The sequence below is a fragment of the Liolophura sinensis genome, chromosome 6 (genome assembly GCF_032854445.1).
Source record: "Liolophura sinensis isolate JHLJ2023 chromosome 6, CUHK_Ljap_v2, whole genome shotgun sequence".
Taxonomy (NCBI): Eukaryota; Metazoa; Mollusca; class Polyplacophora; order Chitonida; family Chitonidae; genus Liolophura; species Liolophura sinensis.
In genome coordinates this window covers 13,625,856-13,651,628 of record NC_088300.1, presented here as the reverse complement: position 1 = coordinate 13,651,628, position 25,773 = coordinate 13,625,856, and the positions used below count along the sequence as shown (strand labels likewise).

The following is a 25,773-nucleotide window of genomic DNA, read 5'->3' as shown; positions in this document are numbered from 1 at the left end:
ATGGGATTTGTTGATCTTTTGCGCGACAGAATTACCGCTTAACATCTTTGTTTTCTTCGCACAAAGGAAGTGGGCGACGCTGGCACTGATTGACGTTGTCGGCATGGTAACAGAAAATGGAGGCTGCACTTCAGCCAATCAATAGCGAGGATGAGGAGGTCGAATTGTCGGCCTCTGAGAACGCTTTCCGGGCTGCGCAGTATGACACGTCTTTACAAGCCAGCACGCACAATTACACTAACTACCAATCCCCGCCTCTTCTACATTAATAGCCCACAGTCGGTATGTAGTCGCTTGTATATTCCGTGGAATGTCTGATCGACAATAACATTTATGGGGACTCCTGCGTAGTGATATTCCAAAGATTTGTCGCCTGGACTGTGTTTTGTTTTGAGCGCTTTTGTCCAAGACTCGTTATGTTTCATCTGCCTATGCTACATTTTACGGCCAGCCAAGTGGCCCAAGTTTGTGAAACGCTAGAGGAGAGTGGGGATATAGAGCGTTTGGGACGGTTTCTGTGGTCGTTGCCGGTCAACCCTGCGGCCGTGGGTGCACTCAATCAGCACGAGTCCGTACTCAAAGCTCGTGCTTCCGTTGCATTTCACACCGGCAATTTCAGGGACCTTTATCATATCTTGGAAAATCACAAATTTGCCAAAGACGCTCATGCCAGGCTGCAGGCGATGTGGCTGGAGTCGCACTACCTGGAAGCCGAGCGGCTACGAGGGAGACCGCTGGGTCCCGTAGACAAGTATCGAGTCAGGAAGAAGTTTCCCCTACCCAGAACGATTTGGGACGGCGAGCAAAAGTCCCACTGCTTCAAAGAACGGACTCGAAATCTTCTGAGAGAGTTCTATCTAAAAGACCCTTATCCGAACCCGACCAAAAAACGAGAGTTGGCCCAGGTGACAGGTCTTACCCCAACCCAGGTGGGTAACTGGTTCAAGAACCGCCGACAGAGAGACCGGGCTGCGGCCAGCAAGAACAGGTAAGAAGATTGGGTTGTTGTAAGCAAATGTAAATGGTTCAACAAACGCCTGATATTGCGGCTGTCGTTCGACATCAAAATATATAATCACTATGTCTATACAGACTGCCAGGTAAAATCATGTATTTTGCTGATTGTGATTTATTCTTAGGGTACAACAGTGATGTATTTACTTTGATTTGCACACATCAAAAGAATTTCGAAATAAATTGCTCCCGCTGCTGTAAGTGAAGGCTATATACCTGCTTAGCAACTAATGAAAAGTTTTCCGTACCTATTTAAAATGGTTAATTTCGAGGTGTGTTTTTTATTGCTTACTAGCTGTTTATAATGCATACTCTGGGCCGGAACAGGTATTAAACATAGCCCCTGTCGTTTAACCCACCCGTCATAAAACAGACATAAATCGACAGCCCAGGGGTACACCGACTATATTACCTTAATATCATAGTAATTTTTATGGACGCTTTTTAAGCTTATTCAGAGGGGTATAGAATACTGGTAGTTTTGCTTTAAGTTGATTTTAACCGCTTTAATTAAGTAGCGTGCGTGATGTTTGCACCCGTGTGAAAATAAGTGAGACGAAACCATCTACTCAACCACATGCATATAAGACTACAAACAGATAAAACACAGAACAAAGATGTTGTCAAAGGTGCAAACACTAAAACGTGGAAGAAATATCCATCAGCATTATAATATGGTGAGGGACACAGACACAGGGGTGTAAGAAAGTTAAAAAGCCAGTTACTTTGTTGTTGTTGTTATGACAAAAGACTTCATCAGTGACACAGTAAGCATGTAGTTGTTCAATAAACAATGCCTCTATGGCATCGTCATATAAACTAATTGATGAGAATTATACTCTCTTATCATGAAAAGGTAGGCCTACCCATTTTCTCTTTCGAAACATGTGTGATAAAGTGATTCATTTATTTGCCGAAATAGTAGTTAATGATGAACATATATGTTTGTGTACATGCATGATTTTTGTCAGGTTTACTTATCTGCGGGTTTTCAAGAAGTAATAACAATAATTACTTTGTGTCATACGATCGGTATGATTTATATTTATCATATTACTAGAAACAAATTTATTTTTTGTTACCGAGCTGTCCTGCATACATTTCGACTACCAGTACATGGTTTAGCTTCTGTGGGTACAATTCCTTTTCTACAACCCACTACCTCAGTTACTAGAAATATATTCATAATATAAATAGTGTGTGTATATATATATATATATATATATATATATATAGTATAAATTATTTTACATTGATATGAAAAGTTTAGTGGTCAATCTAATTGTCTACTGACAAACAATAAATGGTTGTATTGTGTGATAAGCATGAAGAAAGCTATTTATCATGTTGTTAGGGATAAACTAAGTCGGATTTAAACAATATGATTTTATTTACAATAAACATATCTTTCCTTTGGTAATATTTTAGAGTTTATTCAATTGAAGTTAGATTAATGTACACCTATACAGTTGGTTTAGAATTCAAAATTTAAATAGGATGTACATTTTATATGTTTACACAAACTTGAAAGTGAAAATATACTCAGGAAAGGAGATACAAATTACATTGGCATCGTTTAAAATATATAGCAGCTTTGAAGTTTTGAAGGGTTGTCTGTGTTTGGAAATTTATTGAAAACATTACTTTGAATATGAGAACTATATCCAATAAATGTAGACAAGTCTATATGTCTACAGCAAATAATGTCCATATACACCGAGCTATTTATGTATGATTTTTTTGTAAACATGATAAATGAAAAATGTTTTGGGTTTCTTGTTGCCGTATATAAAAAAGCCAATATTTTTGCTAATTTTACTGAACTGGAATATATTTAGATGTGTGAGCTTAGCGTGTAATTGAATTTATATTAGTTTTAGCTCACAGTACATAGGCCTGTTTTGAATGTCGTATATACCAATACTTATTTTGTTTAATTTTTTTTTGTTTTAACGGATGATGTTGCTTACAATTTAGCTGTGTATTTATATCTTTTTTATATATTTTTTCAAGTACCTGTTTATTATCAGCATATATTCTATCGAACCATTCCTTCGGTGTGTGATGCAAAGTTTATTTATTTGATTGTCGTCTCACCAGCTGGGCCACAGTATAGCAATAACTGGAGCTAGATTCGAATATGTTCTGTATTCCAACCTATGGAACCACATATATAAGAATTAGTTACTTTTTTCTTTAAATTTAAAGTTACTGTTACGCTGAGGAGATCAATATGCCAATTTATTTACCGTCTTCTGAGAATTGCGGTGTTTTAAAGCATTAGAAAAGAATGAATGCACTAATTTATGGATGAAAACACCTTCATGTGTACATGTAGATCATCACTCAAGTCAGTGTATTAGACTGAAACAATTTTACCTAAATAAAATGACATATTTTTACGAAATAGAGACATGCAATACTGTTTTCCATGAAATATTCATCCCCTGTGATAAACATTGTTTCACCATTAGTTACTTTGTACATATATGTGGTCATTTTGGGACTGCAGTACATGAGCTGTAAATAATGCATGCAGACACATGCACGTTTTTTTTTGAAAGCAATATCTATTTACCCTGTGTTGTAAAGACTCGTGAACTGATACCTGTGAAGTAGGTGAACTACTTTTAATTAGCTTGAAATATCAACACAACCACAATTTAGGCGTTCTGTAAAATTTATGAAGTCGACGGAATGCACGCAAGATTATTTTGCACATGGTTATACTTTGTGTTACCGTACCTCATGTCTCTTGCTTCACCCTGTGTCATGTATCCGGCTAAAAGATTTCCCTGGGTTTTTATAACAACATAGCTACATGTCCAGGTGAGAAAAAGCCCGAAAAGCTTGGGTATCAGTGTCTGTTTAGCACACATCATAATAAACCGCATATCACTTTTTTTTTTATCTTAAAACCCCAAGCATACATACATTCACTTTTCATCGCACCGTAAATCTATACTCATAGGGACTATCCAAGTTTACAAACGTGGCTTAATTACTTCCCCTTAGTTGTTCTTTTTCCCGATAGAGGCAATTCGTGACGAAAGTGTGGGCGTGTTATTTGGCATTGTTATAAAAATGCACCAGGCGTAACCAAGCGATAATTGTTAATTACAGCAGGCACCGTACGATCTCAATAAATACGCAAAAATAACGGTATCTGTGAAGAATGCGTTAATTGAATTAGTTCAGTAAAGTGCTCTCTCACCTGACCTTTTCTCCCGGGGATCTTTTGGCCTGTAGACGTTTTTGCACGGAAATAGAATTTAAGGCGATACAATGAAATAGACATAATAAACATAGTAGGATTACCGCGGTGTCTTATTTCTTGGTAGTTTGCATATTATGTATGTGAAGAAGCGTTGCAATCTTTCATATGTAGCCGTAAAGAATCAAATAATCTCCTTCATCAGAACGTTTTATAAATTCTGGATACAGAGTTTACTTTCAGTAGTGAAAAGTTTAAAGGAAAAGTAAATATAAAATGATCCTCAGAAGAAAGACCATCGAGAACCTGTATCTCAAATATATTTCCACTATCATATGTTTTTCAATGAATTGAATGTACCGGTGGTCAGAATGCATCATTAATACAGCCCATATATGCAATCAATACATTTGACTGCATTTGACCTAAGACAAAGGTATGTCCAGAAACACTTTTCAATAGTTTTTCTGCTAGTGCTTACTTAATTTTTATGTTCTAGTTCAATGCTTAATTTTATTACTTTCTTATTTTGGCCAAATGAAAGTACTTGACGCTGAATACTTGTCCGTCTCCTTATGCACCACATATTTAGTTGAGTGGCTTTAGAAATGTTAGAAGTATGCCATTATGATTCTTCTCAGTTTAGCTTCTGGTCGTAGTAAGATATACACGAGCAATTAAACATGAAAAAAGAGGTGTAGTTAATTTTGAAATATTTCGTAATATTTGAAATATTTCGCGTAACAGTATTGTATCCTGCGATCAAACGTTAGGGAAAGTTTCTTCATCAAATGAGACGCCACACTTACCCATCTAGTGATTGAGATGAATTTATCGGAACATGAGCCAAGTAGGGCACCCAGTGATTCCGAAGAAGTAATCACAATTAACATGTGCACATTGGCATCTTGAACAATTATTGCAAATGTCATCTGTTTATCCCATAAGTGTCATGCAGCATCAAGCATCACGTGTTTAGAAATTACGCCATCTTTTCAGCGCGTGTGTGACAGTAATGGCATCGGGTCGTTGAGTATGTGTAAGCTAAGGCATTTGGCCATCGCGTATGTGTAAGTTTTGGCATCTACTCATCGCTTATATGACAGTTACGGCATTTGGTCATCGCGTATGTATAAGTTATGGCATCTGCTCGACGCTTATGTGACAGTTACGGCATTTGGTCATCGCGTATGTGAAAGTTTTGGCATCTGCTCGTCGCTTATGTGACAGTTACGGCATTTGGTCATCACGTATGTATAAGTTATGGCATCTACTCGTCGCCTATATGACAGTTACAGCACCTGGGCTTCGCCTATGTGACAGTTACGGCATGTAGTCATCGAGTATGTGTAAGATACGGCATCTGGTCATCTCGCATGTGTAAGTTATGGCATCTGATCATCGAATATGTGTAAGTTGCGGTTAAGGCATCTATGTATAATTTACGGCTAGGGCATCTGGTCATCGAGAATATATAAGTTACGGCATCTGGTCATCTCGTATGTGTAAGTTATGGCATCTGATCGTTGAGAATGTGTAAGATACAGCATCTGGTCATTGAGTATGTATAATTTACGACTAGGGCATCTGGTTATCGAGATTGTGTAAGTTACAGCATCTGGTCATCGTGTATACCACAGTTTTGGTATTTGGTCATGGATTATTGTGTTTCTCTCTAACACTTGTTTTAATTGATTCGGATTGATTCTCCCTTATACGACCACTTGAGCTATGCCATCTGACTAGACCGTATCTGATGTTTGTATACGACAGCTAAGACATGTAATGATGACGTATTACGCCTTGGCTGGCATCTGGCCTGCAGAGAAGTGATATGACAGCTAATCGCATAGACAACATCTAAAACACTACGGCGTAGTGAGTGAAAACTGTTCAGCGACGACAGTGAGATAGTTGACAAATGGTCGTTAATTCGTTACCGACTGTAATAAATGCATTTAATCAGCTTGACGTATCAACGTCACGTTATTTATTATTTCCAGATTTTTTATAAAGCATATTTTTAGCCTCGTATTTCTGCACATGAAGTCCAAGGTGGGGCCTTGGTAGTTCGTTTCCTAGCACATTTAATTTTAAATGCATGTGCTATGCGGAAGTATAGATACATACATCTGTATAATGATTTAGGTATTGCCTATTAATTCGTCACCACAAACAGAGTGATTTTTCTAATGAACGAGTTGAGCGGATCAAAGCCATTTACACAAACGTGTGTGAAGTTAATTAAAATGTACACTTAAAAAATCAATGCATTTACTCCACTATACTTTATATGCTTCATTTATTGCTTACATCTGCATGCATTCATTTAAAATGAGTAATTTTGAAGTGCTCTGATCTTTCCTGACTACCAGAGACTTTAGGCTAGTGGCATGTGTACAAATGCGTGCATTTTCATATAGGTGCACGCCAGATGTAGTAAAAAATATACCGTTTTATAAACGGAATATAAACGATTTTTCATTTTCATTTGGATTTTGTTCCTATAAAACTATTCACTGCGTCAATGGAAACTGATCAATGCTTTTGTCTTACATGTTACAAGCTTTATTTGCTATTTGTTTGCAACTGGTGTCATAGTTTGTTTTGGGAATAGATCTTGCTATGGTTTACGAGTGGTATACGAATTTCAGATTTAAATTCAAAACTATTTGTCCACTTATGACCCTTATTTATTTATATTTTATTTATTAAAAGTGTGAAAATAGTTTATGTTGGTTAAATGACCTCAAAAAATTCACCTGTGTATAGACAGTTTTGCTGCAATTTTATGACTCTCAGGTGCTTCAGAGATTTAACGTTGTTTAAATCAACAACACGAGCATTCAGCTTCAACAACATGAGCGAAAATATTTTTAAATGTATATTTTCGGAATTTGGGTGTTACATGACAATATTTATTAGGTATTTTGTGTTATGATTGGAGTAAATGAATGTCGTTCAGCTATTATGACGACGTGATATTAACATATCACTATATAAATTGTCAGTTGCCTTTTTCTTCTTAGTTTCCTCGATAGTTTGAACAGTCCACCGGGCAGTGCGCGTTTAGTGGTTCACAATATTTTCCCCGACGCCCTCATTTTAAAGTACATGTAATGTAACAATAATTGGAGGAAATATTGCAACACAATGTTTTTCCAACAGTCAAACTTAACACTGTGATAACAGATAATTCAGTATAAAGGTTGTGTGAAGGTTTGAGAAGATTTGAGTCGCACCTGCCATAAATGTAAATGTGTGGGTCAGGCCCATAAAGGTGAAGAGAGCTCACAGAGACACTTCGTCTGTTGTCTGGAGGTAGTGTCTGGTCAGCCTGGCGCGTGTTGGCTCAGACCAATCCTGACCATGAAAACTGCCCGCTGACATTCTTAAAAACGGCTCCATAGGCCCCTTAAAGTAAAGTTGCCTGTTTAATTTGACCGCGGGCAGTGGAGAAATTAGTTCGTCCAGTTAAGACCAAATTGACCATGGTTAATGTTATTGTGAAATGGTAGCGATTTGGTCCGATCAGTCGGTCATTTTGCCTCTCATCTTGACAACTCGTACAAAAGCTTTCTTTCTGAGAGTTGCCATGGCCCAATGAGCTCGTGCGTGAAGTGAAGCGGCACTTGTGCTACTTGGAATTCGACACTTTCTGACAAGTACCCCCTTCGGCGTGCATGCTGGCTCGATTCTCTAGAAGCTAGACAGGGGGGAATGTTGTGAAAAAGTGAACGTATTATCATATATTCAAATCCGATCACAATGCCAAGCACCTGAAAAACAGCTACAGAAAAGTTATGGGGCAAGGGGAAGTATATGTTGCTACCATTTAAGTATTTACATGACCATTAGAACCTTTTCCTGCTTGAGCTAGAGAAAAGCATGGTGATACAGGGGCTGTGTAAGATGCAACTATTTATTAGCATTTACAGGAAGGGTCAGAGTCAAACTTTAATTGAGGTAAATTCACAAGAGGCCAGATTATACTGGTTACATGTGTCCATTTGTCAACTGTCACACAGTCGTCGAAAACTGGTTTTGCTGGCCTTGCTCTGTATGTTGTAATCTTTAATATTCCATAAATGTACAATTTGACAACTGGGTAATAAAGATTCAAGTACCAGTATAGATACATAACAAGCCACTGAAGTGAATCGCTGCTTTTTGACCTGGATGAATAACATAACATAAAGCAGCTTTTAAATATTCTTTCTCTCCAAGAATAGCCGGGCACTGTGTGATTCGCACACACAATTTCCGTTATCTTTGGAAGTGCTACTGAGATCTCTAAAGGCACCTGTTGGGCAGATTGTTACGGCTTTTACCGGTATAGTGAGTAAAATTATTTCAAAGCTATCATAAGTTATTGAAGCTATTAATGTGCATCCTATACAGAAACTCCATGATCTCATTCTTGCCATGTATTTTTGAACTGAGTCGATGGAGTGTAATTAGACTGGAATGTCTTGATAACATCGCTCTTGTAATCTGCATCTAGAGAAAATGGCACTGGCGTCAACGCGGTATGTGCATGGCAGCGCCTGGTAATTGGATAACTGTATACCAAACCCATCATACCACATGTATACACCAGGTCACTCAGAAAAAATGCAAATGTATACACTATCAGTACAGTACGAAAGCATAGTTTCCCCAAGAACAGCTCCTTATTGTTTACAGCAATCATGCGTATATCAGACACACGTGCAAAAGGCGATGCGGAAAAAAGTTAGACTTCACGTGGCGTTTGATTTGTTTGTCTGTACAATCCATGCAGTATTCTCCTTCTATACATTATAAGGCAAATATTATTCATTAACATTTCCCTACAGCCATTTGATAGATTTTAGATAATGGTTTATCAGAACGTTCTCGTACTTGTTTATTCAGAATTGTCATTTTTACATGCGCAAGTAGGCATGGATTGTCAGATGTGTTTAAATAAGCTGGATTATATTCTCCTATTGGGTAAAAATGCCGGGGTGGGGTTGGGGGAAGGGGAGCTTGTGCCGTGTAAATTTTGATCCAATAAAATACGGTTTTGATGGCATCTCTGTGGTTGTCAGAGCAAATTTGTCTTAACAAAGGACACAACAATAATAATCGAAGCTAATTTATCGCCACATCAAAATATTGAACAAAAGCTGCTCTGTATGACAAAAAGCCTAAATGATGTTTCAGCATTGAATAGGAACGACTGAAAGCTTCACATTTTGTTGTCCAGCAACATGACGGCCACCAGACAGAATTTACCAGCCTCTTGTACGATTTAGCTTGCCCTTACTCCTCTTCGAATCCAATCCAATCAAAATAAATCCGACGTTAAATATTACAGAATCAGACATACATAGACATACTTGTGAAACCCAATCAGAATTTGTTAATCTCGTGGAGGATATGAACTCTAATTCTCCGCTAGAGGCCATAAGAAAATAATTATATAAATTTACATTGATTATACAGTACAAAACTCATCGGTTGTTTGAGTTTATCAGGATCTTTTCGGAATATTATCCTTAATTAAACCGTGGCATGTAGACTTACGCCTGTCTTTTTTCGCCCCGAAATATCGTGTCATACGACCATATAATTACATAATCAGTTATGCGATTGTGCAATTGTTACCTAAACGTCATCCACGCAATCTTGCCATGTCTAGGTCAGTGCGATCTTCCTTATGCATATATTATAATTCGCAGCATTTGGAATGTAAATTGCACATGGATGAATATATAAGACCTTTTTATATACCTATATATGCGTGCATGTGGAATAAATATACACTATGAGCAAGCAACTCCCTTCATTTAAATATTGACCCCTATCATGTAAATATGTTTTGAATCCTGAACCTTGACAGAGTCAGACCTGAACATTTTGAATGAACCCTGCTCTGGCTGCTTTGAACACTTTAAATAGTTACCCGAAATAAGCTGAATTTTTGTAAGATTAATAGATACGAGCCAATCATCGATGCTGTTCTGAAATTGTTGAGATAAATCCATTTTAAACAGTCTCCCTTAGCCGAATTAATTACCTTAATTAAGGATGCACTTGTTAAAGAAATGTTCTATCGTCCTTGTCATGTGTCAAACTGTCTTCAGATTTTTTGCTCCTCACTTTGACGTGAAATGCTTGACTGGTTTTCTGAGAACGTCACAGTGGTCATGGCTGGTTCAGACTTTACTTGTCACTTCTCCAACTCCAGGCGTCCCCAGCCACTATGCAGTCTCAGTCACCCCTTCACTTGTCACTTAAACGCGACTTTTACCGACCGAAATAGAAGCGACAAAAAAAATTCCTAACGAATTTAAGAATTGTTTCGTTCGTTTATGTAGTTATAAGAAAATTTAAATAACCATCCTGGGATTCTTATTACACCTCCAGGCGTTTGAAAGAAACAATTAAAAAACCGATGGTTGTACAAGTTTAAGGGAGTTCAGCAGGTTTGTTTCAGAAAATTGTTTGATATAAAGAAGCTTAAATTAAATTTTACATCTGATGTCACACAGAAATGACGAGTGTCAGAAACTCTTCGTCCCTGGTTTTGGATGAAGAATTTAAGAAATACATTTAATTTTCTAGGTAAATGAAACCATTCCCCAGTTCTGACGCCTGTTCGTTTTTGTTATACAAAAATAAAATATTTCTTAAATAAAAAGTACTTCAGTATTTAATAACCGAGAATTTAATCAGTGAGTCAAAGGATTTGTTGCGCTTCTCTTTTTTGTATAAATCGGAGAGTGTTTTCAATTTTCAGGCAACAGCACCATGGCGACTTGATGGGACACGAGATACAAAGGTTCTAGACTTTTGATGGACGTGCCGGACAAACGAATTACGAGTTTTCATTATCGAGTGTCACTTTCTTGTCACCATCAACCTAAAATAACAAATAAACAAATAAGAAACAGTTAGGTCGGGTGACAGTCGTACCAGTAACGAGTCCATTTGTGTGTGTGTAAAGTTAACAGCGTCCCCAGTGAAATCTCTTCACGCGTGCTTAACCCGATCGTGTTCGGAATCTAAACCGATTAGCGGAAAGAGCTCGCAAGATTAAACCGCAGTCGGAAACATGCTGGCTTCTTCAGCTTAATTTACGGATAAGGTTTCCCGTGTCACACTCTAAAGGTAACATAAAACCGTCCCAGACAACTTCTCCAAACAAATATGGCACGCAGATACTGTATCGCTACATTCTATAGCAAGCTTGCCAAGATTTCTTTGCGTCAAGGGAACAACCACTCATATAGCTTAATGGTTGCTTCTTTAAGTATCTGAAACATTCTGAGATTGATCGGACAAAACGCTGACGTTATATTGGCATCGTAACTTCGTAGTCATAGTAATCTCGTGCTTATTGTCAGAACTGTGAATGATTCACATACGTGACAATACAAGAGCATTGCCAAAATCAGTAGAAAGTTATTAGACATAAAATGTTATGTAATACATGTTTGTTAGATCCACGTGTTTTGTTAATACATATATGCTGTCAAGTTTATATACATAACTTTAACATTTAAAGGGAAGGGGTTGCAGTGGGTAAAACAAATTCACAGCTATAGTTGAAAAGTATATACATGTATTATAAGAAGGGATAATTTCTGTTAAGTTTCTTTCTCCTAAAGAATTTAAAATCAACAAATGTGACTGAAATTGGCCTAGAATTAATTTTGTGTGTTTTGTAATCGCCAGTGTATATATGGTAAACTATATACATTTGTCTGCATATATCGGGGATAATGCTATAAATTCTGTCAAAATAATTTAAAAAAAGCATTGTAAACAAAGTCACATCAAGGGGACGAAAACATCGTACTAACTGCTTAACAGACATGCCGGTGAACTCCCAGTTCAAATAGTTGCATTTAAGAAGTGAAATGTATGGCTTCTGGAGAGAAGAGATCGATCTGACTCATTTCTGGACGGTCGCAATCTCATTGCAGAATGTAAACATATTGAAAAAGCCGTTCCTGCATTTGTATAATGTCGCACAGTCGCTCGGGTTGTTATATTTATATTGGCCATAGGTCGGTATTTTATAGAATCATCAAAATTGGTATATTGAGAATGCCATTTGATAATTTATTGGAGATGTTAACAAGAATACACTCATTATTACCTTAATTGGCAACTAGTCTGGTTTATTAGTAAGTAATTGTAGATGTAAACAACAACAGAGACACCACCTCGCTACGCCTGAAGTCAAAATGTAATGCGCGGCACTCCTTCATGAATATTCATGAGACGGATTGGCGCCCGTCGACCTGTCTCGTGGCCAGCATTTCAATAAAGCTGCTGAAAGCGAACAATCCGGTATTTCGGCTGATCAAGATGTCTGCCTGATAATTGGTCAGCGCCGCCTCTCTCCTCGGGCTGGGGAAGACGGGATCAAGATCACGCGAGACCTCTGAAATCTCGCCAGTGCGTGACAGGTACAGCCAATTAGGCTGTTGATCAAACCACCTGTTTCTTTGTCATGTCGAGTCCCTGCAGGCATGTTCTCGGCTCTTTCCGTAGACAAAATGGAACCGAAAAGACCATTTAGACGACTTGTGTGCACAATAAACTGACAATGCACCCGACAACTAATGACGATTTCACGTTTTACTATTTCTCATAATCTTGATCACATGCATTTGCTTTAATTTTGGCCTCCTGTTCATTTCATGATTGTACGCAATCACCATTAAAATTGTAAACAGTAATTGCACATATATTTTATTAAACAAGAAGCTGGTGTTAATCTAATTTCCGTTTAAATTGCTTCACCTGCGAGCATGGTTTGTTTTGTATTACGTGGATAAAAGCAATTATAACCTTTGTTTGGAACAATGGATGCTTTCTCTATTGCCACTCACAATAACCTGAGACTCTGAAGAAAAGAAAGCAAATATCGAAAGGTCATAACAGATAGCAAATCAATATTTTCGTGCAATGAATTAGTACTCACAAAGTAGACCTCTAACTCTTTATTACGGATCCAACAAATATGTAACTTTCTTGTATATAGTATTGGTTTTATATCAGCTGCACTTAAATTTTCAACAATTTGTCTGAATTATTTTACTTATCTCCATCTTATCTGTAATATTTATTTGAATTTCAAGAAATGTTAACTCTCTTAATTTCTTTTCAATATTTTTTTGTTTGCGTAATTGTTCCTAGATCCTTCTTTCTATGGTTGTTATTAAATCATACTTATAATGGTGAGAACATTTATGGAAATAGTTTTTAAAAATCCACCTCAGTCAAACAAATAAATAAATAAAAATCGATGCACGAAGCGATGGAAATTATATGATATTTCGATGAGTTTATGGAAAAGGAGCAACACCAAGCACAAGTGGTTTTATGTATTTGAATCATTTCTGAAATAGCATGAGCACCTTGTCAGGTGAGTTATTTAAGTTACTTGACCTTCAGCTCGCCTCGGCACTGAGACTTCAGCGTACAAATCACTAACTGTTTTGACATGACGGCATGGCGCCGATGTGTCAACCACAGATCCGTCCCATAGACATTACCAAACGACTTACAGATTTCCCAGTCTCATCACAATGTTATTTGACTTTTTTGTGCTCTCGTATGAAGAAGATTATCTAGCCGCTTATTAAAGACGGGTTGTGTTTCATGTGGCTATATACTCTGCCATGTTAACGAATGTTGTTTAGGGTGTATCGGCAATCATCAGCCTGCTTGATGACAGTTATACCCTTGTCCGACGTGACAAGCGCTCCCAGGCATAAACTAAATGAGATAAACCAAATTGCTAAACACTTCACGTTGTTTGCGCTCTCTCTTTTCTTTTCAGTCACTAACACATGGGTCGAGTTACCTGTTCTCATTAGTAATTACTGCACACCGATTAGATAAAAATACTTCCAAATTAATTGTCAAAAGTGACCGAGCCTCCGAGATTTTTCGCTCATCTTGTAAACAGGGGCTCGATGTACATCAAAACAAACTTCCTTTAACGGCATTCGTGTTGTAATCTCTAGGCGATCAGATGACCCTTGTGTATCAGTGGGAGTAGCTATTTAATTAGCAGTTAATTGTTTGGGTGGTTTGATTAAAATAACCCTTGCATACCGAGTAAGGCAATGTCATATATCTTCGTGTATACAAGAGGATGAGAGCGTTTTTATGTATAGCTACCGTTTGCGGTGAGGTAATACAGAGACAAATATATAACTCAAGTGGGAACTTTATCCTTACTGCTGTTAACCTTTTTCATCCTTTATCGCCACGATATGACTGAAATACTACCCACGTGACGTTTATAATCATATTCATTCATTAATTCTTCATCCTGGAAGGAAAATACTTTAAATGTTATTTCTGAAACGTTGAGAAAATCAGTAACAAAATGAAAGTAAACCCTCAGTGCTGTAAAGTTTTGCGCTTAACTTGGTTCTATGTGAGCTGTGAAATAGGAAATTCTTTCTTCTGCATACCAACTTTTCCCATTTATTTTCATCTCCAACATTTTCTCAAGCAAATGATCATATAGTTCCTACGCGGCTTGCCTTTCGGCCTCACTTACTCTCGGGTGTGAACCTTGGCATCGTCGAGATCTAATGATTTCTGAGAGTACTATTACATAAAAGTATAGTTTGCATTTACACAAGAAAAATAGTCTTGCTTGAAGCGATGTGTGTCTTCGTTTGACTATACACTGCCGTTCGGAAACGTGATTTGCAGGCCAGCTGTGTACAGGTTAACGATTGCCCTACGACGCTCCAATATGGATTAACTGTTTGTCTGAGCTCAGATTGGCCCGTCGTCAGATCAATGGCTCAATCCAGAATTGGTGTTCTTGTCCTCGGTACAATTGTCACTTTACAAGCCCATTGTTAGCTCGAGACGACGAGAGACAACCCGTGAATGGTTGAGAAAAACTTTTGTCGATTTTCAAGAGGACATTATTGTAGTGGAGAGCACGTAATTTAAGCGAAAGCTGATTTACTTGGCTGCTAAAGCGCATTTCGTTGGCATCTTGGAAACTCACTTGAAACCTGAAAAAGGGTTGTTGTTGAATTGCCTATTTCTATTTGAAGATCCCTCTACTCCTTTTCAGAATGGAAAATAATAGGAAATTATCGTTATATTCCTATACTTAAATGTACGGGTGTATGTATTTAAGCTAAATCCGATCTCTAATATTAGTATATTACCTATATACGTAATGAAAGAAGTTTCGGGTCAATATTGACAAAAAACACCTCTAGAACCAATACGAACGAGTGCTTATTCACACAGAAAGAAACGTATATACATTTATGAATAAAATCTGTTTATAAGAGGTACAAAAACGCCAATAGATTTCAACGTCGCCAGAAAAAAATATAGCTGATATCCCCGAAAAGGACATCCATGCAGTTCATAATTAATTCTCTGTGTGTGAAATTTTTATCCAGACAAAAATAAACATAGTATGATTTATGATAAGCTATTATAACAACTGATCATAAAAGCACGTGCTTGGTGGTGTACAAACAACAAGGTTCTGCTGAACTCTTACCTTCGGAATTTGATTAGCTCTCCAGAGAAATATTAGATTGAACAGTTAGATCACGAAAAGTCCTGTACGCGTGTAACAAAAACAAATGTAGGTAGTTTTCCTATGTACCAGGCTTGACAAAGCCCTTTCCTAAGTGACAACATGAATTAAAAGATACCACATGATTCCTCAATCTTTTCTTGTTAACTATTTCTGGTATGACAAAAGGCACAAAGCCCTATTTTTCCAATGGTATATGCTAATGCATATGTACAAATACATAAGTTATTTTCACCATTTTATCATTTTAGAAACATTTTCAAACTAATAACGTAAAATGGAAATTGTATAATTCATCATTGTATTCTGCATTCTCTCCGTTCAGGTATAGCACCTGCATTCCACTTTCACAACCATTATATGGCGAGAGGTTCACAGATTCGTTCGTTGCATTTTGCTAATCACAAGGAACGGACAATTCCCAAGTTTCCTCCAAACCTTTATCGGACACAATTACTTCTATTGATTAAAGTGTGCAGTCGGGTCTTTATCGGGACTATGCACTAATTGGCCAGTTTTCTAGCTTAATATTTCTATGTATTTTTCAAGAGCTTCTCCAAGCCAATATTTTGATCTCGCGTGAATTACAGTGTACCTAGCTGTTACGACATACCATGGTAATTTTGTTTTTGTATCTCGGTTTTCACTAGCCTACACGCCGAAAATGGTTTCCGTAATATTGACAAAGAGAGATTTTAAATGCGATAATGACGCACAAAAGCGTTTTATGACAAGGACATATATTAAAACATCTGATGGTTGTTTCATCAACTTTTTGTGCCCTGATATAACTGAGTTAAAGGAATATTCATGTATCATATTTCAGAAAAATTCATCGCATAAATTGCTTGGTTATATTCTAAATTAATTTGGGTTGGCTTTGTTTCATTGCAGACTTCACCAGAGATACCAGTCACAATTTCAAAGTCCATCTAAATGTGACGACACTTCTGACGAAGATATCTGTCAACCTTTCGAATCAAACCGAGGCTCACCGGAAACCAATGATCTACGAAACAGTGGCTGTCGAAGTGAAGCTAGCTCTCCTGCCTCGGACAAAGATGCAGAATGCGAAGAAGATGAACGAACATTAAAATCAAAGGTGTTGAATTTTGACATGGACTATGACAAGGACGATTTTATTGTCGTAGATTCCCCATGTCCACCGGAATCATAGACAAATTTCTGCTGCCAGTTCGCTGTTTGGACATTAACGCATTGCAATCCAAACAGGATATGTATGTTTCCTCTTCAAAATTTATCAACGGGATCCACCACATGTCGTGATATCATCACTGGCTTTCTTCAGCGTTATGTACATATGTGTGAGAAGATTTGAATTGAAATGGAATCTATATAGTGGCTTATTCATACACTCAATGATATGCCTTGAATACTTGACAAAACGAAACCAGGAGGATAACATTTTATATTGAAATAGTCGACTCGTTTAAATATGACACTTACTGAAAATTGTAGCTCACAAAACTTGATTGTCACGTGCGCAAAATATACACTTGAGTACATGTAGGCCTATTTTCTGCGATCGTCCTTTCATATTCCCTACTCTAAAACTTACTCCTAGATGTTCCTACATGTATATGTCGCTATAACTCATATTAACCAACATGTGTTACACAAGATGTATTTTACTCGTGAATTATTCTAAAAATCAAGGTTACTCAAGTTTTCTTTTTAGTTTAAATAGGTACAGAACCGACGCTGCTTGGCCGACAGTGGAGATAGGGTTTCTTGGGTTAAATCTTAAATCTACCATACCTAAAATTGAATTTAGGCAAGACATAGCATGTACTTGCTTATCTCTCACACCAGCCAATCAGAACAGAGTCTGTATCTCTTTAAGTAGTGTAAATATATCAAAGTGTCAACATTCGCCATTGTGTATAAATGTACTATATAAAGATATATTACAGTGCTGAAAATATGTCAGACGTACAAAGAGCTGTTGCTTTGTGATATACATTTGTTGTCCATGCGTCGTGTCTGTCAAGAACTCTATTGGAGTCTTTCGCACGGCATAACTTTTACTTCTGTGTAAACCACGTCGTCTTTATTTATATTATTATGCCGTTATTGTGAAGATTCCCTTGTTTCATTTCGACTTGTAAGGCTTATACAAGATTAATGTTATTTGGAAACTCAAAAAAGTGCTTTAGCTTGCCATACCTTCATCTTACGTTTTTACATTGCCATAATAGTAGTGCGAACCATCTGTTCTTCATCCTTGGAAATGGAAGTTCCGGAACTGCACAAGCCGTAGTCACATGGAAATTTTGTTTGGTTTTGGCTTCAAATCCGCATCAAAGCTGGGTAGAATTTTTCCCAAAGAGGCGCTGTGTTTTGTAAGCTCGTCTGTGTATATTTTGTGCAACTACCTCGGTGTGCCATTTTGTTTCTGTAAACAAGAGTCAATTAAAATTGTTTATTGATGTACATGACTGTACATTTTGTTTGAGTGTTTGGATATTCACTGATAAGAATTGGTATAACCATGATTTGATGTTTTACGGTTGTACTGACCGTGCGTATTTCCATGCCGTGACATTTGCCCTGTCCACTATCTCAGGAGATGCATATATCAGTCTTTATAAGTCAGCAATATCAGCACTACGACTACATTCCCTGTGACAACAATCTTTTCATGAAGTCTTTGTTACGTAGGAAGGTCGGCCAACAACCAGCGGATGGCCGGGGGTTTCCCCGGGCTCTGTCCGGCTTCCCACCATAATGCTGGCTGCCGCCGTATAAGTGAAATATTCTTAAGTACGACGTGAAACGCCAATCAAATAAATAAGTAAATGAAGTCTACGTGTAGCAGAACGCTTCCGCTGTCGTCTTTTAAAATGGACTATGTAACACGTTTTAAGTGTTCTAATCTATACTCTTTCATATATTCATAGCTAGCCCAAAGTGAAGAAGGTCAAAAGTTGCCAATTTTTAAGTGTTAGAAATATGGGTCGTATGGGATTTGGATGTGCATTGTGAGGCACATCGTTTTCATGTGGAATATTTTAGGTTGGCATTTTAGGACGTAAGAGCGTATATCACGACAGGGAAGATTCTCAGATGGCAATGGGTAATCCGTCTTTTTCTGAACTCCAGTGCATTTTTAACTCCAAGACATGAAATCAGTAAGCAAAAAGTACGGTATTGATTACTTGACTAATTAATGATTTCCATTTATTGGAGAATGGCTGGTTGATTGATTGCCTTGAGTTGCTAACAGGGGAGATGTGTCTAGTAATGTTGGTAACTGGATGATAAAAACAGAAATGCCGCCTTTAGATTTAATTCTTAGCAGGCTTGTAAATGTGAAAATATAATAAAGCTGGACTGAACTCATCTCTCTCTCATACATCAGTGTCGGGGTAAAAGTGAAGTTTTCTTTCTCCTATACACGTGAGTCTCATACACCTGAATACCGAGGTAAAGAAGAAATTCATGCACTATCTCGCATAAATCTGAGTACCGAGGCAAAAAATGAAACCCTCTCCTTCTCATACACTTGAGTGCCGAGGTTAAAATGAAGTCATCTCTCTCCCATACATCTGAAAGGCGAGTAAAAGTGAAGCCCTCTATCTCTCATACACCTTAGTGCTGAGGTACAAGTGAAGCCCTCTGTCTCTCATACACCTTAGTGCTGAGGTACAAGTGAAGCCCTCTCTCTCCCATACATCTGAAAGACGAGGTCAAAGTGAAGCCCTCTGTCTCTCATACACCTTAGTGCTGAGGTGAAAGTGAAGTCCTCTCTCTCCCATACATCTGAAAGACGAGGTCAAAGTGAAGCCCTCTGTCTCTCATACACCTTAGTGCTGAGGTAAAAGTGAAGTCCTCTCTCTCCCATACATCTGAAAGACGAGGTCAAAGTGAAGCCCTCTGTCTCTCATACACCTTAGTGCTGAGGTAAAAGTGAAGTCCTCTCTCTCCCATACATCTGAAAGACGAGGTCAAAGTGAAGCCCTCTGTCTCTCATACACCTTAGTGCTGAGGCAAAAGTTAAGTCCTCTGTCTCTCAGAGCCATGGTAAAACTTAAGTCTTGTCTCTCAAATACACATGAGCGCCGAGGTGAAAATGATCGTTCTCTCCCATACACGGCTGATGGCTGAGATATATTTGTAGTCCTATATCTCTCACACACCAAAGTGCTGAGGTAAAAATTAAATCTTCTTCTTCTGTCACACACCTGAGTTCCAAGGTAAAACTGAATTCGTCTATCCTTCGAAGTCAAAACGAAGTCATCTCTCTCCTATGCACTTGAGAGTCGAGGTAAAAATGAGATCCTCTCTCACATAAACCTAAGTGCCAAAGTAAAAGGTGAAAATGAAGACCTTTCTCTCTCATACACCTGAGTGCCGAGGTAAAAGTGAAGCTCTCTCCCATATACCTGAGTGCCGAGATAAATGTGAGATATCCTCTCTCCCATACCGCTGAGCGCAGAGGTAAAAATGAAGTCCTCTGTCTGCCATACACCTGACTGTCGAGGTAAAAATGAAGTCCCTTCTCTTCCATTTACCTAAGTGCCAAGATAAAAATGAAGCCCTCTCTGTCTCACACACCTGAGTACCGATGGAAAATGGAAATCCTCTGTCATACACCTAAGTGCCGAGGTAAAAATGAAATTCTTTGCCATATATCTATTGTCGAGGTAAAAATGAAATCCTCTGTCATACACCTAAACGCCGAGGTAAAAATAAAATCCCTTTCCATACACCTAAGAGCACAGATAAAAATGAAATCCTCTGTTATACATCTAAGTGCCGAGGTAAAATGAAATCTTCCGCCATACGCCTCTGCCATACAGCGGAATGCAGAGGTAAAAGTGAAATCCTCTGTCATACAGCAGAATGCCGAGGTAAAAGTGAAATCCTCTGTTATACATCTAGGTAAAATGAAATCTTCCGCCATACGCCTCTGTCATACAGCTGTCATACTCTGTCATAAAAATGAAATCCTCTGTCATACAGCAGAATGCCGAGGTAAATGTGAAATCCTCTGTCATGCAGCAGAATGGCGAGGTAAAAGTGAAATCCTCTGTCATACAGCAGAATACCGAGGGAAAGGTGAAATCCTCTGTCATACAGCAGAATGTCGAGGTAAAAATGAAATCCTCTGTCATACAGCAGAATGCCGAGGTAAAAGCGAAATCCTCTGTCATACAGCAGAATGGCGAGGTAAAAGTGAAATCCTCTGTCATACAGCAGAATGCAGAGGTAAAGGTGAAATCCTCTGTCATACAGCGGAATGCAGAGGTAAAAATGAAATCCTCTGCCATACAGCGGAATGCCGAGGGAAAAGTGAAATCCTCTGTCATACAGCAGAATGTCGAGGTAAAAATGAAATCTTCCGCCATACAGCGGAATGCCGAGGGAAAAGTGAAATCCTCTGTCATACACCAAAGTGTCGAGGTAAAAGTGAAATCCTCTGTCATAAACCTAAGTGCCGAGGTAAGGTGAAATCCTGTGTCATACACCTAAGTGCCCAGGTAAAAATAAAATCCTCTGTCATACAGCAGAATGCCAAGGTAAAAATGAAATCCTCTGTCATACACCGTAGTGCCCATGTAAAAGTGAAATCCTCTGTCATGCAGCAGAATGGCGAGGAAAAATGAAATCCTTTGTCATACACCTTATTGCCGAGGTAAAAGTGAAATCCTCTCTTGTACACCTACCTGTGCATCCTCTCTGATAAATACCGACAGGCCGTCACACTAATTGCAGGTCAGTTCAAAATAAATAACCAGTAGACAAAATTTACAACAATGCACTTTCATGTAAAAACAAATGCTGGTGCTCGCGAAAATATCAATTTTGTCAGATTATGTAAGGATGTCATGTCTGCTTCTAGAAAAGGAAGACATTTTCCTTATACATTTATTTATGAAACAACAGGTCTTAAAACGCCAGTGTGATGAAGATCTGTAGTTCTTGTGTGGTAATTAACTAGCTGAACAGAGTACAAACACCCGTTTTCAAACAAACGCAACTGATGAAATTTTTAAATAAATATTAATGTAAATGTATAAGAACCTATCTGTATTCAAAAGTTTAGCACCTGCAAAGTCATAGTATTTGATGGGCGAAAGATAAACGATTGGTATTTTTAGGGCCAGTACTTTTGTACTTTTAAAAATCTCATCAGAAGGAACAATTTAAATGTTCAGTTTCGTTACACTTTTTAACTGTTTAACTGTGCTGTATTATGTCCACATATTGCTACAAAGTGTGCGCTTCAGTATCTCGATATTGTAAGTGATATGTATGTAATATGACTGTATCCACCATCACCGCGTATATAATAACTATGTTCTTGTAATTTTCAATAAGTTTTGATTTTTTTTATTTATTTGTATTTATTTGCTTCAGTATCTCGATATTGTACTTGATATGTATGTGATATCACTCCATCCACCATCACCGTCTATATAATAACTTGTAATTTTAATTTTAACTTTTTATAACTCTTTAATTTTTAACTCTTGTAATTTTACTATTTTAGTTGTGATTTTTTTATATTTGATTGGTGTTTTATGTCGTACTCAAGAATACTTTGTTTATACAACAGCGGCCAGCATTATGGTGGGAGGAAACCGGGCTGAGCCCGTAGGAAACCCTCGACCATCCACAGGTTGAGGCCAGACCTTCCCGGAGAGGAAGCCAGCATGAGCTGGGCTTGAACTCAAAGCGACCGCATTGGTGGGAGGCCCGTGGGTCATTGCGCCGTGCTGGCGTGCTAACCACTTCGGCCACGGAGGCCCCAATAAGTTAAGAACTTACGAGAATAAAATACTGCTAATTTGTTAGAGTTAAGTTTTACCTCCAGGACTTTCGAGACATCATCAAATCAGAGATCCAATGCATGAACCATATATAGCACACACAATATTGCAATGAATGGGCATGTTATAAACGAACCTCGAATACAAATATGGTTACTTCTCATAACAAAGGGCGGGTTTATGGAAATCGTAATAAAAACGTGTCTCTGTCAAATTCGCCTTTCTCTTGTGCTTTATTCGGTGTGACCGCCTGAGATTTGATGGTAAACTTGATCTCAGAACCATTTCCAGACGGATTAGTAAATTGACCTCAGTGGAACTAAATGCTGAAATTTCAGATGTATCTGTTGATACCAGAGATTTATTGCTTTGCCCAAGGCCACAGCAAATAATTGCTGATTAATTCTGTTATTTAATTTTACGTCAGTTTGTTATCCTGACCGCATCTGAGCTTGACACATAAATCAGCTGTCCAACGTCCTTATCTTAAACCTTATCCCAGATTTGCTTGCTCTTCGATAAAAGAGGAAGCGGCAAACCGCATCGTAATGATCTAATAATTTCATCGTAAAGCTTGTAAAATCTCGGCATACCCCGTGGGCCGCGGTGGAATATAACACTGTAAACCCCGTGCGCCTTGTCTGATTCATATTCAGCCTTATGGCGAAATATCGGGTAAAAAGATTAAATATGTAATCCAAATCCTCATTGGACACGAACGTCGTCGTTCATTGTTTCTATCGGAGTAACACATCTAGTCAAATTTATAGCAGATACTGAAAAAATGGCAATACCGACTTGTGTAACGTATCAAATATGCGAATTTAATCTTATCGTACATGCACTGTCTTTCTGGTGGAAAGTTTGGCAGCACATTTTTTTTTTGTAAAGAGAGAGTGAATAATCGAAGCTTTGGTGCTATGAACCATAGTATAATATATAATGCCGTTGTTTAATAAGAAGTGATCGAATAGTCTTATACGGTTCATGCGTGCGACCAATCAAATCTACAGTGATAATGTACAAGCTTCATACCAACTACAGCGCTGCATGCATAAATGGTTAGTGTGTGGCATGGTCTATATACTGTAGCTGCAATAATGTTAATGCTAAAAGTCAAACGAACCGAGTGTACTTTAATTGTTATTTACTATGGATTGTCAAAGCATCTGTGCTTTTGCCACGGAATTCTCTTTGATTTATGCCATTTTATCTTGAAATGTATTGCCCACATGGAACAATCAATCGGAAATAATTTCCGTCCTCACCCAACGATTCAATAGCCAATTGAAACGTCTTGCAAATCGTTACACTAATGGTTTTACTTCAAGAAAATAGCTCTATTAGTTTATTAACAGATGAAGCTCAGCAGTTACATGGTTAACCATGGGCATTAACCCATCCCGTTTGCCACAACCAATACCTTGTATGACTGCGGCAGTATTTAGAAACCATTGACTGGCACATGACTAACAGCAGCTTCCGTCAGTAACATATTCTATCAACATATAAGGAAGAGATATGGTCAACTAATGAGTGGACATCAGTTAAGTTTCGCAGCCTCCAATATGGCATGTTTGATGGGATAGTTCCATGTGCAACGTACACGTTTAACATGAGCCTTCTTTGCAGCAATCGGGGACCTCGGTACACGATAAGCCATGAATTTGTCGGATTATAGTGATTAGCAAATGAATGATCACGGGTTTTAATCGATTTAACAACCCATGTATATACATGCGAATTTTCAATTTACCGATTTACTTTCGTTCAAAATAGTATATTACTACTCATAAAACACGCAAAAACATCTGCTTAAGCAGATCACATTCATCTCAGAATCTTTTGACACCAAATATGCGTTTCTGTTTTTTAATTTGGAAGTATTATACAAAACTTACAATTGCAAGTATTTTTTCACCTGTAGTTTACATTATGACTTTAAAACAATCGAGGTAAAGTCAGTTACCACCTCTCAAAAAAAAATCTCCAGTGCAAAAACTGCTCGCATGCCTAACGATCCAACCAGTTTATATCAGTATTTGAGAACACCTTAAATTATTCATTTCTGAGTTGAATTGCCAGATGCAGATATCTAAACAAAATGCTTCTTGATGTGAAAAAAATATCAAAAAATTAAAAAATATTGAAAAGAAAGTATAACGGAGATCATTTTGAACTGAAGCGATCGAGGAGGAATCTTCCAGAATTGCCGAATGACTGCAAGGAATCTTTTGTATTAATCTTTGAATAATCAACGCTTTGATGTCTAGTCGGCAAGTATGAACTCGACGACATTTATATGAAAGGATTGTGTGCACGGAAGTATTTTCTGTGAAAACTACAGCGCAATCCACGGTAACATCACGATCGTTTAAACACTTTGATTTTGTACTGCGAGTAATTTTCGATGTCTTTAGGAATTTTTGTTAAACCACTAAGAAGGAAAAAGTCACATGAAGGATATTAAAATTATTATTGTTATGGGTAGATAGGACTTGGCGCTGGTTGAAAACGATGGGAAGAACATTGGTTGGTGAAGTCAGCGCAGAAATCGGCTTATATCTAATCCCATCTCTCGAACTCAGTGACACTGTAACTTTGGTGAAGCGCCATTGTGTCCTATTCCGAACAGACCCCAGTTGTTCGTCGAACAATTACCGATCATTTTCACACAAGGAAATTAATCATTTGCCTCACACCTAATGATACTTATTTCTTCTCCATTTTGCCCCGGCACAATGGCGGGTGGTAGCCTGGATCAGCTTGGCGTGGCCTCTTTGAAGTTGCATTTATGTCGGGAGGGGGTTTAAAGAGAGCTGAGTGCGAGTCTCTAAAGCTATATCGACTCTAGGTGTTTTCCCGCACCCTTTGTGCCAATTAGCACGGTGTCGTCTCTTCATGCAGCCGCTACAAACGTATTTATCTGTCATTTGTCAGGAAGTAGCTAGCAAACCCATCTGCGGCACGCCGACCCCTTATTCCCGCCAATTCTCAGCGGTGATCTGGGAACCGAAGTAAGGGCAGTCAAGAGATGGGTTTGTTATGGGGCGATCACGCCGAGGGCAGTTAGAACAAAGCCAGATGGAGAGACTCCAGAAACTCACCAGAAGCCTCTTAATGATTGCAGGGAAAAGAGGCTAGTAAATAGATCACCTATCCGGAGCTGGATGAGC

At 38.1% G+C, this 25,773-nt stretch overlaps 2 protein-coding genes across 2 annotated transcripts; both read left to right on the top strand.

Annotated features, from left to right (window-relative positions):
- The first annotated feature begins 416 nt into the window (after positions 1–416).
- Positions 417–16,977, top strand: LOC135466913 (homeobox protein SIX6-like). Its single transcript, XM_064744665.1, has 2 exons — positions 417–988; positions 16,695–16,977. The coding sequence occupies exons 1-2, from the start codon at positions 417–419 to the stop codon at positions 16,975–16,977; spliced, it is 855 nt and encodes a 284-aa protein (XP_064600735.1).
- Positions 16,978–20,765: 3,788 nt separating this feature from the next.
- Positions 20,766–21,275, top strand: LOC135466912 (uncharacterized). The gene has a single exon (XM_064744664.1). The coding sequence runs from the start codon at positions 20,766–20,768 to the stop codon at positions 21,273–21,275; it is 510 nt and encodes a 169-aa protein (XP_064600734.1).
- Positions 21,276–25,773: the final 4,498 nt, after the last annotated feature.